This window comes from Nelumbo nucifera, chromosome 5 (genome assembly GCF_055504915.1).
Source record: "Nelumbo nucifera cultivar China Antique chromosome 5, China Antique-T2T, whole genome shotgun sequence".
Taxonomy (NCBI): domain Eukaryota; kingdom Viridiplantae; phylum Streptophyta; class Magnoliopsida; order Proteales; family Nelumbonaceae; genus Nelumbo; species Nelumbo nucifera.
In genome coordinates this window covers 38,950-53,492 of record NC_142653.1, presented here as the reverse complement: position 1 = coordinate 53,492, position 14,543 = coordinate 38,950, and the positions used below count along the sequence as shown (strand labels likewise).

Sequence of the window (14,543 nt, the reverse complement as noted above, 5' to 3'; positions counted from 1 at the left end):
ATATTGAAGTGGATAAGCATTTAATTTGAGAAAAAATTGTGAGTGGAGAAGTGTGCACTCCATATGTTAGTTCAGAAGAACAACTTGTAGACATCTTCACCAAGGGCCTTCATCATGTGCGGCATAATAATTTGTGTGACAAGTTGGGCATGATTGACATCCATGTCCCAACTTGTGGGGGAGTGTTGGAATGTTTAATTTATTTTTTATGTTTCTGTTCTGCTGAGTTAGGGTCCGTTTGGTCTAGTTAAAGTATTTTTTATCTTTGTTTGTGTACTCTAAGTTAAGTAGGGGAATAAGAGTCTTTTCCCTTTTAATTATGGTCGCCCTATATATAATAATATAAGCTGGCGTCAGCAACCAGTTTTAGTTGACTCCAAAACATTCTCTTCTCTTCTCCCTTCTCTCCTCTCTTTCCCCTTCTCTTCTTCTTCCTTATTTCTCCTCTATTCTGTTGTTAATAACATCAATAGGAGTATTAACTGGCATTGCCCCTAGTTATTTGTATGTTTAAATGTCCCTAATTTCCCTTATGCTTCCACGACATATTTCCATTTCCATGGGTATAGCGACACAAAATTTTATTGGAATCAACATATTTCCCAATGAACACTACTAACACTATGTGGAGTACAAGAGATAGTTTCCACGACATATTTCCATTTCCACTTCCATGGGTAGTGACATGGCATTTTACTGAATCGACATATTCCCCAATGAACATTACCAACACTATGTAGAGTACAAGAGATTGTATTATAACATAAGTTGGTGACAATATTGTACATGTGTGGAGTAACAATATTATTGGCTGCCAAACTTACATGATTACCACTTCGAGCAAACCCAATATTCATTTCAAAATTTTATTGGAATTGGCATATTCCCCAATGAACACTACCAACACTTTGTGGAGTACAAGAGATAGATTTCATGATATATTTCCACTTCAACTTCCATGGGTAGCGACATGAAATTTTTCTGGAATTGACATATTCTTTAGTGAGCACTACCAACACTATATGTAGAGTACAAAGATAGTATTATAACATAAGTTTGTAACAATATTGTAGATATGTGGAGTAATAATGTTATTGCCCACTTAACTTACATGATTACCGCTTTGACCAAGCTCAATATTCATTTCAAACATGAAGTGAAATATTAGTTTCTGTTTGTGTAATAGATTATTTAGTTGATCTTTGAATTTAAAATTTTCTTTAACTCATTCTATCATAAAGCTTTGAATATAGGGCAACTTTAGTATGTCTTCTTTTGTATATGACCTTAGTTTCTTAGCTTTAATTTGTTTAATGATTTGGAACAAGATAACATTTTAAAAAGGTGTGCCTATGCTTCTTTTATCATTTCATAAAATATCACTCTATGTTTTGCATATTTTACAATGTTTCCACCATGTCTATAATTTTTACAATATTTCCATATGATATTTTTGACATTTCCAAAATGTTTCTTATATTTGGATGACCAACATTCCATTGGCACTGGCATTTTAAATCTTGAGCTGTATTCTGTAGAAGTTCCAAGATGTATTTCCTCTGAGAGACAAATGTGTCTTTTTGAGACCGAGCAACTTCAATCCCCAGGAATTACTAGAGGGCCCTAGATCCTTAACTTCAAATTGGGAAGCTAAAAACTCATTTAACTTCTGTATTCTTGCACTCTAGTTACTTGTGAGAATGGTGTCATCTATATAAACTATAAGTACTGCTACCTTTTCCTGATTCCTCTTAACAAAGAAAGTATGGTTAGATTGACATTTCTTAAATCCTACCCGTTGAACCACTATATAATATCTACTAAACTAGGCCTTGGGAGACTGCTCTAGGCCGTATAAAGACTTCTTCAGTTTACACACCTTGTCGTCACTACCTTTAGCATGAAGACTTGGTAGCTGAACCATATATACATCTTCCAGCTTCCAGGTCACCATTCAGGAACACATTCTTAATGTCAAGTTGATGTAACTACCATTCCAAATTAGCTGTTAGCGATAAAAGGACTTGAATAGAGTTCATCTTTACAACAAGCGTGGAAGTTTCAGCATAATCAATCTCATAAACTTGGGTGTACCCTTTCACTACCAACCTTGCCTTGTACCTTTTTGTTAGACAGTTGTATGCCCTTAGTTTCAATCAGAATGATGTACATTATGAATTTATTGTAAATGAATAAAGTACATATTTGTTTCATGTTCCTGTGGTGTGTTTCTGTGTAATACCCTTAAATTGGACACTTATGAGACTCGTGTTAGTTTAGAATGTTCACAGCCGTTGGATAAGTCTGGGGAGATTTATCCTGCCAAGGCTGAAACTGGTGTGCTGCCAAATGTTGGGGTGACCTGTCTCAGCTGCCAGGGTGAGACCCAAGGCACATGCAGTGTAGGATTAATTGAATCTTTGAACCGGACCAGATTTCCAGTATTGCCCTGGACCTTGGAGATTGATGGGCAAAACTGGAAAGTTACACCTGACCCCTAGACTCGATTATGATACTACACTAGGTGTCGGATTGGGCTGTCTTTGATATGCCAATCAGTGAGATCCTTAGCGGGGGTCAAAACCTGGGTATGTTGGGACAGTCTGAGAATTCATCTGAGTGGGTGATCATAGTGACAGGATCAACCCCTTTGTCGGACAAAGGTAATGATCGGGGATGCACTCTCTCTGATGGAAACCAAGACTGCCGGCAGCCGATTTCAATCGTTGAGATTTGTTTTGCAAAATATATTTTATATGAGATATAAAAGTATATATATTATGGTTTCCAAACGTTTGCAAAAGGTTTTAATTCCCGGGATCCATGTGTTTAGAGAGTGCAACACTGTTCCTTGCAGCCGAGGGAGAGGTCCTCTCTTGTCGGGCAGTGTTTGATCATTATGGGCTGAGAGGTTAAGTATAAGACCATTGAGGGTAATACCTGATGGGCTAATCTTGCATCTGCCCACAGTCCCTGGGTGTTACAAGGTGGCTTGGCCCAGGGACCACTTAGGGTAAATGTTGGGCCTATAGAGCCCATGTGATGGGTTTCAGGGGGTGCACTGTCCATAACAGTGTATTTGGCCAGGCTTTGTAACAAAGGCTGGGCTGAACCCATGTGGCTGATGTGTAGATCAATGTTTGGGTCCCACGCCTCACAAGGAAGCCCAACTGGGCAGTAGTTTGGAAGGCTAAGTGAGCACCCAACCCGAATGGGCCTAAAGCCCATTTCGAACTGGGCTGATTTGATCAGTTAAATAAGGGGGGGATTCTGAGATTGGATTAGCAGATAGGATTGGGTCTTAACCCTATCCACTCAGAGAGTTCAGATCTAAATGTGATTCAGATCTGGAAACATCCTAATGAGATTAGGAGAAGGCTGATCTAATCTGCAGATAAGATAAGGGTTTACCCTTATCACTTAAAGGGAATTCTGATCCAAATATGATTTGGATCAGCAACTCCTAATGGGATTAGGAGCTGATCCTTTTAAGGTTATAAAAGGGGGAGGGGGCGGCAATCTTTAGACACACAAGTTCACCACCTGTCTTCAGAGCTGATATCACAGAAGAGAGAATTCAGCACATCTGCGAAAATTCTCTCTTGCCGCCTCCTTCCTGCCGCCGCCACACCTGCCAGTTCGATCTCCAGTTCAGTAGGAGAAATCATGATTGGATCTTGATATCAGTTCCTTGTGAAGGGACTAATAGGAAGCTGTGCTCACGTGCCATCCTGCTAATTCTTGCGAAGGATTAGGTTCTTGGGAAGAACACTGTTGATTATGCTCCATCCTACATTGCGCCATATTCAGTGGGAGCAATCTTTGGATCCTTGCTTGGGCGTGAACACCTTCGTTGGGAGATATTATTTCTCCGTATCAAGTATATCCCTCTCCTGCTTTTGTTCAGATCTGGTTCGATTCTTGGTTCAAGATTGATCATTGAAAAATATGATTTTTCTAAAATAGGGAATACGATTCCCAGTAGGATGGAGAGAAATTTTTTGAAATTCGCCCATTCTACTCCGCAAGATTCGGGCGTCCATGCGATGGATATCTCATCCCTTCACTTTTCACTGTTCCATTTGCCTTGTTTAATTTGAAAACACCCATTTACTGGTTCTTTCCCTTTAGGAAAGCCCACTAACTTACAAGTATCATTCTTATGGAGGGCATTAATCTCTTTCTTCATAGCATTTGTTTATTTAGGATAGGTTAAAGCCTCTGCAACTTTTTTTGGTATGGGAAAACTATCAACAACAGATAAAAAAGCATGATAAGAGGGGGAAACATGCTCATAGGACACAGTGAGTAATGGGGTGTACGGTAGCGCATAACCTCACACCCTTTCTATGAGCAATGGGAACATCAAGGTCATTTACACCATAGTTTTCAAGGCACCAAGGTGAGGCTAGGTGAGTGTGTGAGACATGTTGTTTAGAAAGATAATTTATGTGGTTAAAGAGCTTGATTTTGCCCTTAGTCATCTTATGAGACTTTATTGTGATAACGAGGCATCTATAAGTGTTGCACATAGTCTGATTCAACATGATTGTACCAAATATGTGGAAGTTTATAAACATTTTGTTAGAGATAAGATCGACTTGAAAGAAGTTTGTCTCTCATATGTCAAAACTAAGGCAGTTTTTTTGTACAAATGTTAGGGCGTCCCTCAAAAGCAATGCACTACACCTTAACCCAAGTGTAGTATGCAAGGGTGGTGCACTTACAGTTTGATTCTATTATTTCTAGCTGTTTATTTACTGCCTATATAGCTGCTGGTTACTTTATTTTTATTGCTATTTACTGCTGTGTTTTATTTCTTTTTTTAACATTGGGTGGGAAGGGGTATAATGATCATTGCATTACTGCATTATATGCAATATAAAAAAATATGAAGGTGTCGCAGCTAGAACCTTTTTCTTCTTCTTTATTTCCTTATCCAATTTCTTCTGTTTTCAATTTATTCATTCGATTTTAGCAAATTAAGTTTGTCCATATGTGATTGAGGCCATAGTGGAGAGATCATTTAACATCTTACTTAGGTCATTTTGCCATCACCTTCTTTTGCTTTTGTTGTGCTTTGCTAAGTTTTTAAATCATCATCAATGTATGTATGGTTGCTGACTTGCTGCATAAGATGCATGGAGGCAATTGATACAATAAGAAATCATATACAAGTCTAAAGCTTGAGGTCTCATCCCAATTTGTAATGATAGACCGCAGAAAAGAAGAAAAGAAACATCATGAAACAGTTGTAGCCAACCAAGATTAGAAGGTTTGTTTCAACTTTTATGTAAATGCCTTTTCAGAACATCTCTATAAATATATGCATTGATTCTTTCAATCACATAAATCTTAATTAGGCAGAAAGCAACTGATATCTAAAAAACCAAAGGAAAAAAGAAAATACTAGCAGTAGATAAGGATATATGTGTATAGTGAAAAACCTAATTAAATATCAAAACTACATAAATAAATGGGAGAGCAAAGTAGTTGAAGCATTCTCTCTCTCAAAAGACATTTTATGGAATCCATTTTCCTCTGCTGCATTTATATATCTGATCTTTTCCCCTGCTTATTTGAAGCATTTCCGTCAAGAATTGCTTTTTGTTATTACCATCTAATAATCTCTGTTGCTATTAGGGAGTCTATTATTATTTTTACCAGCTTTTTAAAAACAAGGCAGAGGCTGTTGCAGTTGCCCGGAAAAGGAAAGGGCTTGGTGATGGTACTGTTGGAATGTTAACATGGCTTGTGGTGGCAGCTATTGCTGGGTAAATAATCTGGTTATCACAAATAAAAGGGGGCTCAAAAAAAGCTCCTTAATTTCCATATTTTCTTTCTCAATTATATATTGATTGATCTGGGATGTTTGTTGAGATACAACAAATTCCATAATGGGCAAAGTTGAAGATGTACCAATTTTAATGTTAATTGGATGCTACAATGCATTACCTTGTTAACTACAATGCATTCCCTTTGATTTTGTATGCTTGTTAATTTGTTATTTAGAAATCCATTGACTCTGAATGTTATCCCTGTAGAGAATTGCAGTCAATCCTGAAACCAACCCTAAAACCGTGTTCATCGTAGTCTGCCTTTTATATCTCAAACCTGAAGAATACCTTCTAAAACCCAAAATCATTTTGGTCAAGAGTCTCTCTCTCCCATTCCCCATACATATATTATTTGAACTATATCAATACGGTACAGGCATATTTACCTTTATTTAAGTCAACCACAACATTTTCTTTTCAAGACACAAAACCTATTAGATCATCCAAACAAGACAAACTCTTATATTATTTAAGTATTAATTTAAGATGTCAAAACTCGGGTAGTTAGGTCAGGTTAAATAGTTCATTTCTTTGTATTATTATTATTATTACTATTATTATTATTATTATTTACTTGAGTGCCTTATATTGCAGGTCCTTAAATGTATTGCTGACGAATCCAATATGGGTTCTTGTGACTCGAATGCAGGTACTTCTGGGATGTCACATTTCTAGAAACTCTTCTTGCATTTTATAAATGTTGATTTTATTATTAATCATGTCTGAAACCTAAATGTCAACCATTTTACTGATAAACAAGTATTTTTTTCTTTACTGCATACTAATGACCGAAGAAATGTGATGTAGGACAGGGTAGGGGTCCTACAAATTTCAAATATAGTGGTGGGATTTGTGGAGTGGAGGCGCTTTGGGTGATTAAAGAGGAAAAAATAGGATTGAAAAGGAAGTAGACATCTTTCTGTTCACTAAACAATGAGCAAGAAATTAGAAAGACAACTCTTGTTGTTTGGGTAAACAGCAAAGAAATATATTACTTAGAAGAAGATATAGATGAAATAGAGAGGGGAAAAGGTTGGGGCAATAATCAGTTTGAAGATCTTAGATTGGGTGTTAATTCTCCCAGAATTTGAAGGCTTCATAAAAGAAGACTTTGGTTCGAATTTCTGGTGTACTTTGAATGTCTAATTGTTGTATTAGTGGTTTAGTGTGTTTTGATTTCTGAAGTTTCTTTCTTATGTTGGAGGGTGATACCTTGTCACCTAAGTCTTATGTACCTTTTTATTATTTAATATTTTTTTCTTTATTTATCTTCAAAAAAAAAGAGGGAAAAAATAAAAAAATTCCTGTCAACAACCAAAACTATTAAACTAAACTTTGTTTCAGCAAATAAATCCTTCCTAAATTACATTCACAATGACTCTATTTATTGACAAGCCATGAGAACTGATGTTCTTTTACATCACTAACACCTTATTACTCCTACTAAGGCTAACATAATGTAAAGACACCAACGATTACAAAAAGTAATATGGTGCTGGAGAAAGGTTTGAGCTTAGAACTATCTTAGAGGGGGAGGATGTGACCTTGAGAGCAGAGGAGGAGGGTAGAGTGTTAAGATTGGAAATGGGAAGGCAGGGGAAGTTAATGATAAAGAGATTCAGAGTAGTAGAGCAGATGTAATCAGGAAGTTGAAGAGTCAGACGGAGGTTGAAGATGATGTAGTGTCAGGACTGGGGGTGAAAAGTAAATTTGGAAGAAGTAAGGGGGTGATACAGGTTGGAGGACACATGGCTGGAGGTGGTGGTAAGAGAAGGGAAGATGAAGGGTTGAGTGGTAGAAGTTAGAGAAGGGAAGGGGAAATGGGGAATAGGGATTTTGAAGTAGGCAAGGGGGAGGGGGGTGTAGTTTGGGGAAGTTAAAGGTCTTAAGGGGAAGGAGTAAGATAGGAAAGTTAAAAATTTAAAGAGCCCAGGGCTGTCGAGTAAGTGGAAAAAGGGGCGACAATAAGGAGACGGGTGAGTGAAGCTTCGGTTTGGGTTGTAATGAGATATGAGAATGGTGAGTGTAGAGAGACTGGGCCGAATGGCCTTAGTTTTCTTTTATTTAAGTAGCTTTGTTTCGGCTGTTATTTCTGCTGTAGTGGGCCTTCTTTATGGGCCTAATTTTTATTTCTTGTTTATTGTCCAAGTCAGCTGCCCAACTAAGGGCACTCTTGTAACTTTACATATGTTTTTGTTTCAGCAGATATAAATTAAATTAGAGAGACAAAGAAGGGGGGATCAAACAACTCTATATTCTCTTTTCTTCCATTCTCTCATCTTCCTTCTAAGCTTCTGCTGAAACTCTTCTTCTCTTTCTTTTCTTTCTACTTTATTTTATTTTCCGATTTATTACAGGTGTGTTCTGCAACTTGGTGTTAGAGCAGGTTCCCACCTTCGACAACTTCTTCCTTTTTGACCCATACACATTGTGTATGGAGAACTGATCAGCTGATTGATTAGTAGCTTATGTAGCCCAGTTTGGGAGGGTTTTTGGAGAGGATTTTACCCTTAGTTGAAGCCCAAGGCAGGTTCTTGGAGATTTTCTCAAAAACCCTAGATAACTAGTGAAACTATGTTGCGGGTTCTAGAGACACTTTGAAGCTGGCGCTTGGGGATTAAAGGGAAGCTTTTTGGGTTTCCTTTGAGATCGATTCAGGTTGGACAGTGCTCTGGAACCTATGGCAGGAACAGCTGTACTTTCTCTCATATCTCATTCTCTCGTGCTGTCGGTAATGCTTGATTAGTAAAGCCATGATTTAATTTTCATTTGCTTTCGTTCAATCAATGGAGTAAACTGGAGGGGAAACCAAATACCCCACAAATTCTGGGTTTGGGCATAAAGGGTCTGTGGAGACTCTGTTAGTAGAAGTAACCACTATAAAGTTGGATGGAACCAATTATTTGGCCTGGTCTTGGTCTATAAAGATACATGTGTGTAGTAGAGGGAAATGGGGGTACATCACCAAGAGCAAGAAGAAACCTGTTGAGGATGAACGGAGACCTATTCCCAGAAGTTGATTGTTATTTGAACCTACAAACAGAAGAATGGTGTGAACAATCTAAGATAGGGGGAGAAGCCCTTAGCCGTCTACTTCTCCATGCTGAAATCTCTCTGCAGGAGATTGACTTGATGGAGACTGTTGTATGGGGGTGTACAAAAGATGCTGAAACACATAGGAAGTTGATGGAGAGAACTTGGGTTTTTGAGTTCCTCACTGGACTCAAGCCGGATGTTGTATGTGAGTACTGCAAGAAGCCCAAACATACTAAATATACCTGTTGGAAGCTACATCCAGAGGTCATGTCTACCAAATTCAAGAATGGAAATAGTGGAAAAAGGAATGGGAGTGGAAACGGTGGTAATGCAAATGTAGTCACCTCCTCATACATTGAAGGTGTACTTGGAGCAAACTCAGACCAACTTGCAGAGACAATATCAGGGCAGAGTGACTAATCCACATGTTGAAATACAAAGAGAGAAGGGACAGTGCGGCGATCACTAGACAGCTTAATAAGCAACGGGGCATGCTCTGAATACTGTCTGTTAAGGAGAACCGCTGGAGAGGTGGCATGATCTATAAACCAGGCCGAATTCACAAGGGCTCTATCTAGGCGAGCCCACACACAACTGTTACCATCCTGATTATTACACCAAGTATATTTAGAACCAGAGAAGCCTAGATCATGTAAACCAGCAATGTAGACAAATCTTGGAAATCGCTCATGGCAACTGTGTTAGGGGCAGACCACCCAACTTCTCACCCGGATCTAGAATAGCATTAAAATCTCCCACCACAAGGCAAGGAAGTTGCAGAGAGTTCACAAAGGAGCCAATGAAATCCCACATGATTCTTCTATCAACAATATCGCATTTAGCATGAATAGAAATCAAAATGAAAGGGTTGATCCCTGGTATTTCTACCAAACAGCATAGAGCTTATTCAGAGGCATTAAATATATTGTAATGGACGCATGCCAAAACAGAACTAGCTGAGGGTTTACATCATCATTAGTTACAAAAAAATCATATTTAGTCTGAGAGCAATGCGGGAAAGTTCCCTCCAAGCAACCTTAGGTTCAACAATAGAGAAGGTGCCAACAGAATGAAGCTTTCTTAGCTTTTTAAGTCTCCGGATTGTGGGGTTGTTCCCTAATCCGCAGGCATTCCAATGGATGATCTTCATATTATAAAGAGACAAAAGTCATACCTGGACCCACATTGGATCTGGTAGTTGCCTTTTCCTACTGCTCACCGGGGCATTTGATTTCTTCTTTTTATCTTGTCCGGATTTTTCCACCTCTCCTTCAGATAGAGCTGAAGTGGTATTAACTTCAGGTGATGAGACCTGGGATTGATCATTAGTGAATTCAACCATATTCTTGCCTGAAAGTCTCATTAGTGAGAGCTGAAGTGGTATTGAACTTGTGGACCAATTCTTGCCTGAAAGTCTCTAAGTTCATTAACTGTGACCTCTTTGAAATCGGCCATTCTTTCAGAGAGAACAAGGAAGCTGTTTTTTTTGCCTCCAACCAGAATGGAATCATCTGCTGAGATACCACATCATGGATTTAGAGAAAGGAGAGATAATTCTTCTAGATCACTGGACTTATGTCATATATTTACTGGCACTGCTTCAGTCTCCGTGTGAATACCTGTATCTGAGGGATCTACCTGCTTCTCTGTTTCAGTTGAAAGATCCAGAATCTCATTGGATCTTATCTCATTTGCTACATGGGTTCAACCACTTGAGTTTCTTTACCTTTTCTAGGATCACGCACTAGGACCGTCTTTGTTTTGTACATATTTTGTTTCAGAGGGTTTCTTAGGAAGTTGCACAGAACCCTTGGCCCTTTTCTTTTCTTTCTTATGTTTACAATCATTGGAGCTGTGACTGATCTTATAACAAGATTCACAATAAGCTGGGAGATTCTCATATTCAATAGGCTGCCAGAAGCCATCACAACCAGAGCCAATCCAGACTCTTTCCGGGTGAGAATGTAGCAGGTCAAGTTCAATACAAACCCTAGCCGCCATCATCCTAGAAAGGGTGATGGTGGCCGGATCAAATTTCAGAACGGGTCCAACGGCTTGAGCAATGAATCGGAGTAATCCTTCCACATAAAAATTAACCAAGAGGTAAGGAAAATTAATCCATACTGGGACGATACTGCATTCCCAACCAGGTTCGAAGTTGGGAACCCATTTGAACAGTAAGAAAATAAAGGGTTTTATTCAAAAATCTTCCCTAAGCCACATTCAAATAATCTTCCTCTGCAAATCTGATTAAAATATGCTTGGAATCTAAAGCAGTAACCCAGATTTCATTCTTCAAAGAAAAAGGCTTACAGATAAAATCTTTCAACGTAGGGAGAGCAGGTCGTCCACACATGCATTTGCTTATCAACGCCCACTTGAAAAGGTCATATGACTGCTGGTTCACCCTGCTTCAACATGGGAGAAATAACTGGAACATTTAGAGAAGGTGTTTCGATTGGAGAGAGTTTGGAGAGAATAGCCGCAAAGGACGGCTTCTGAGGAGGATCTTCATTGGGATTCGTCATGGTGAGAGAGGAGGAGAGCGGCGCCTAGGGTTTCATGCCATCAAAAGTTATTCCTTTAAGCTTCTTATTAGTTAAAGCTAAAGATGACCTGGTGAGAGCTGTTTTCACTTACTAATCTCTTGTCCATTTGTCATTTGCATTTGGAATTGGTTTTCCTCTCTTCTTAAGTGCAGGTGGAAAACCCCAGGTAGGTGTGGCTGACCTCTTTGTTTCCTCAATTTTTGGCATTTCTAACAAGAGAGCAAGGTTAATATGAGGGTGTACTCAAGCTGCTGTCTTATGGACAGTGTGGGAAGAAAGAAACACAAGCATTTTTAAGGAGCAGGGAAGAAGTATGGAATTACTAATTGAATCTATTTATGTGAAGGTGGCCCACTGGGCAAAAGCTTCTGATCTTTTCTCCCCTTTTTCTTCTTCCGACATCATAAGGAAATAGGACGAGGTAGTGGATACTTCAACTAGTAGGGGTTTAACAGTCAAAAATTGGACACCACCTCCGAAGGGCTTCATAAAGTTAAAATTTGATGGCAGCAGTGTAGGTAATCCAGGGCAATCAGGTGTAGGTGGGGTTTTCAGGTGTAAAGAGACTGGGCCGAATGGGCCCTAACAGTCTTTCGTGTGATATCTTTTATTTTATGTTGATGGGCCTCACTTAATGGGCCTGTTATTTGTTCTTATTTTATTTTCTTTATGTAACTGCCAAGCTGGCCACCCACTTAAGGGTATACTTGTCATCATCAATATTTTAGAGATTAATAAAATAGGGTTAGAGGAGAAGGGTGATTAATTCGACTTCTTCTTCTCTTACCTCTTTTCTTCGCCATCTTCCTCTCTTATACAGTTATTCAGATCTGTTCTATTCTGCTAATCACTAAGTTTAATCTTGATATTAGAGGACTGATTTACATCTTGGTATCAGAGCAGGTTCAGTTCCTCTTCCTTCTTTTTTCTTTGTTCATGTACACTCTAAAATCAAGAGAGTGTATGGAGAGATAGGTTCTCTATAGTATAGAGAATCACTTGCCTAGTTGGTAGAAGGGTTTGGAGAGTTTAGTTCTGGCCAGATTTTGCCAAGAAGTGATGCTGTTTTGTTGCTGCCCAAAACCCTAGCCGACTAGAGATTTTCGAGGTTACCAGGAAAGGTGAAGCTTGGGTGTGGCGCTCTGTGCTTGGAAGGTGTCTTGTGACTACTAAAGGAGGGCGGTTCAGGTTTGGAAGAGTTTGGGTTAGTCTGGTGGGTGCGACAGTGTCTTCTCTCTTCCTCCCATCTGCTGGACGGAGCAAAACCCTAGTTTTTCAAGCACCCAAGTTCTGGTTTGAGTTCAAGTCAGTTTACACAGTGAAAATTTTCTGTTCTTTGATTTCCGTTTGATTAATGGAGGCATACGGAAGTGAATTCAAGCATGTGCCAGTTTCTGGACCTGCTTCAGTAGATTCCGTTTTGACTGGTGTTACCACAATTAAGCTAGATGGGACGAACTATCTTGCTTGGGCACAGTTTATAAAAATTTATGTTTGTAGTAGAGGAAAACTCGGGTATCTCACAGGTAGCAAGGTGAAACCCGAAGAGACAGACCCTGAATTTGAAAGATGGATGCAAGAGAACTATACTGTTATAGGATGGTTAGTCAACTCTATGCAACCCCATATAAGCCAACACTGTCTCTGGATGTCTTCGACTAAGGAGATATGGGACAGTGTAACTGAGACCTATTCACAGAAATTGAATGTAGCCAGAGCATACAAATTGAAAAGTGATATGAAGAACCTGAGACAGGGGGAGAAGAGTGTGGCAATCTACTACTTTATACTAAAATCCCTATGGCAGGAAATTGATGTTATGGAGACAGTGGTGTGAGAGAGTAAAAAGGATGCTGAAAGGTATAGAAAGCTAGTGGAGAGAAATAGGGTGTTTGAGTTTCTCACTGGACTCAACCCTGAGTTTGATATTATCAGACATAACATTTTGGCCAGGGATGAGGTTACTCTTTCACAGGCATATGCTATGATAAGTAGTGAGGAGAGTAGGCGGCAGGTGCAGTTGCAGAGTCCATCTACAGAACATTTTGCACATGCGGGAATGAAACCGAAGGGCCCTACTGAGAAAAGAGAGTAGATGTGTGAATATTGCAAGAAACCACGACATACAAAGGACACCTGCTGGAAGCTTCATCCTGAACTTCTTCCTGATAGGTTTAAGAACAATAATAACCCTAAGAAGGCAGTCAGGTGGGAAAACCCAAGACTGCTAATGCTGCTACAGTGCCTGAAGGGGGAAGTAAGGAAAGCGAAGAAAAATCAACTATTGAGCAGTTGGCTGCAATGAAGCTGGATTTTGAGACGTATGGGAGGCTTCTAAATCACTTGGAAGCTACAGTTTCTTCAACTCACCCTTCCAACAGTACATCATCTTCATCGGCTTTTGCTCACTCAGGTACTCGTGCTTCTGCGAATCATGCTTTAGCTTTAGGTAATCATAAAATCCCTTGGATTATTGATTCCAGTGCATCAGACCATATGACCAGCCTATCTAACCTGTTTTGCTCATATCACCTCCTCTCTGGGAAAGAGAAAATATCCCTTGCCGATGGGTCCCTTGTCCCCATCTCTGGTAAAGGTGATATAAAGACCTCTGACACCCTGTTCTTATCTTCTGTTCTTTATGTCCCTAAGCTTAACACAAACCTCTTATCTGTTAGTAGCTTAACAAAGTCAATGAATTGTAGCATAACTTTCTTTCCTACTCATTGTGTTTTTCAGGACTTGCAGTCTCGGAGGATGATTGGGAGTGGCCATGAGGCGAACGGAATATACTTGTTGGACACACCAGATCAAGCTTTGGGACCACCTCATGGAGTTGCCTTAGAGTCAGTCGTGTCAGAGTCTGTTAACAAAATTTTATTATGTCATTTTCGGTTTGGTCACTTGTCCTTTTCTGCTTTGAGTCATCTGTTCCCAGATATGTTTAAAGGAGTGTCTTTATCGAGTCTTCATTGTGAATCATGTGAGCTGACAAAGCATTGTAGACATTCCTATTCAATTAGCAATAAAAGATCATTTTCTCCTTTCCATATTGTTCACTCTGTTGTGTGGGGGCCATATCACATGCCAACCATGGGGGGTTATAGGTACTTTTTCCTTT

The 14,543-nt window shown here is 39.3% G+C and overlaps 1 protein-coding gene across 3 annotated transcripts in view; it reads left to right on the top strand.

Moving 5' to 3' along the window:
- Positions 1-14,543, top strand: part of LOC104603859 (peroxisomal nicotinamide adenine dinucleotide carrier-like) — a 49,555-nt gene that overhangs the window by 15,779 nt on the left and 19,233 nt on the right. For all 3 annotated transcript variants that reach the window (XM_010268028.2, XM_010268027.2, XM_088888043.1), the window contains exons 4-5: positions 5,644-5,774; positions 6,432-6,486. In XM_010268028.2, coding sequence (XP_010266330.1) covers positions 5,644-5,774; positions 6,432-6,486 — 186 coding nt within the window. The remainder of the gene's footprint in view (positions 1-5,643; positions 5,775-6,431; positions 6,487-14,543) is intronic.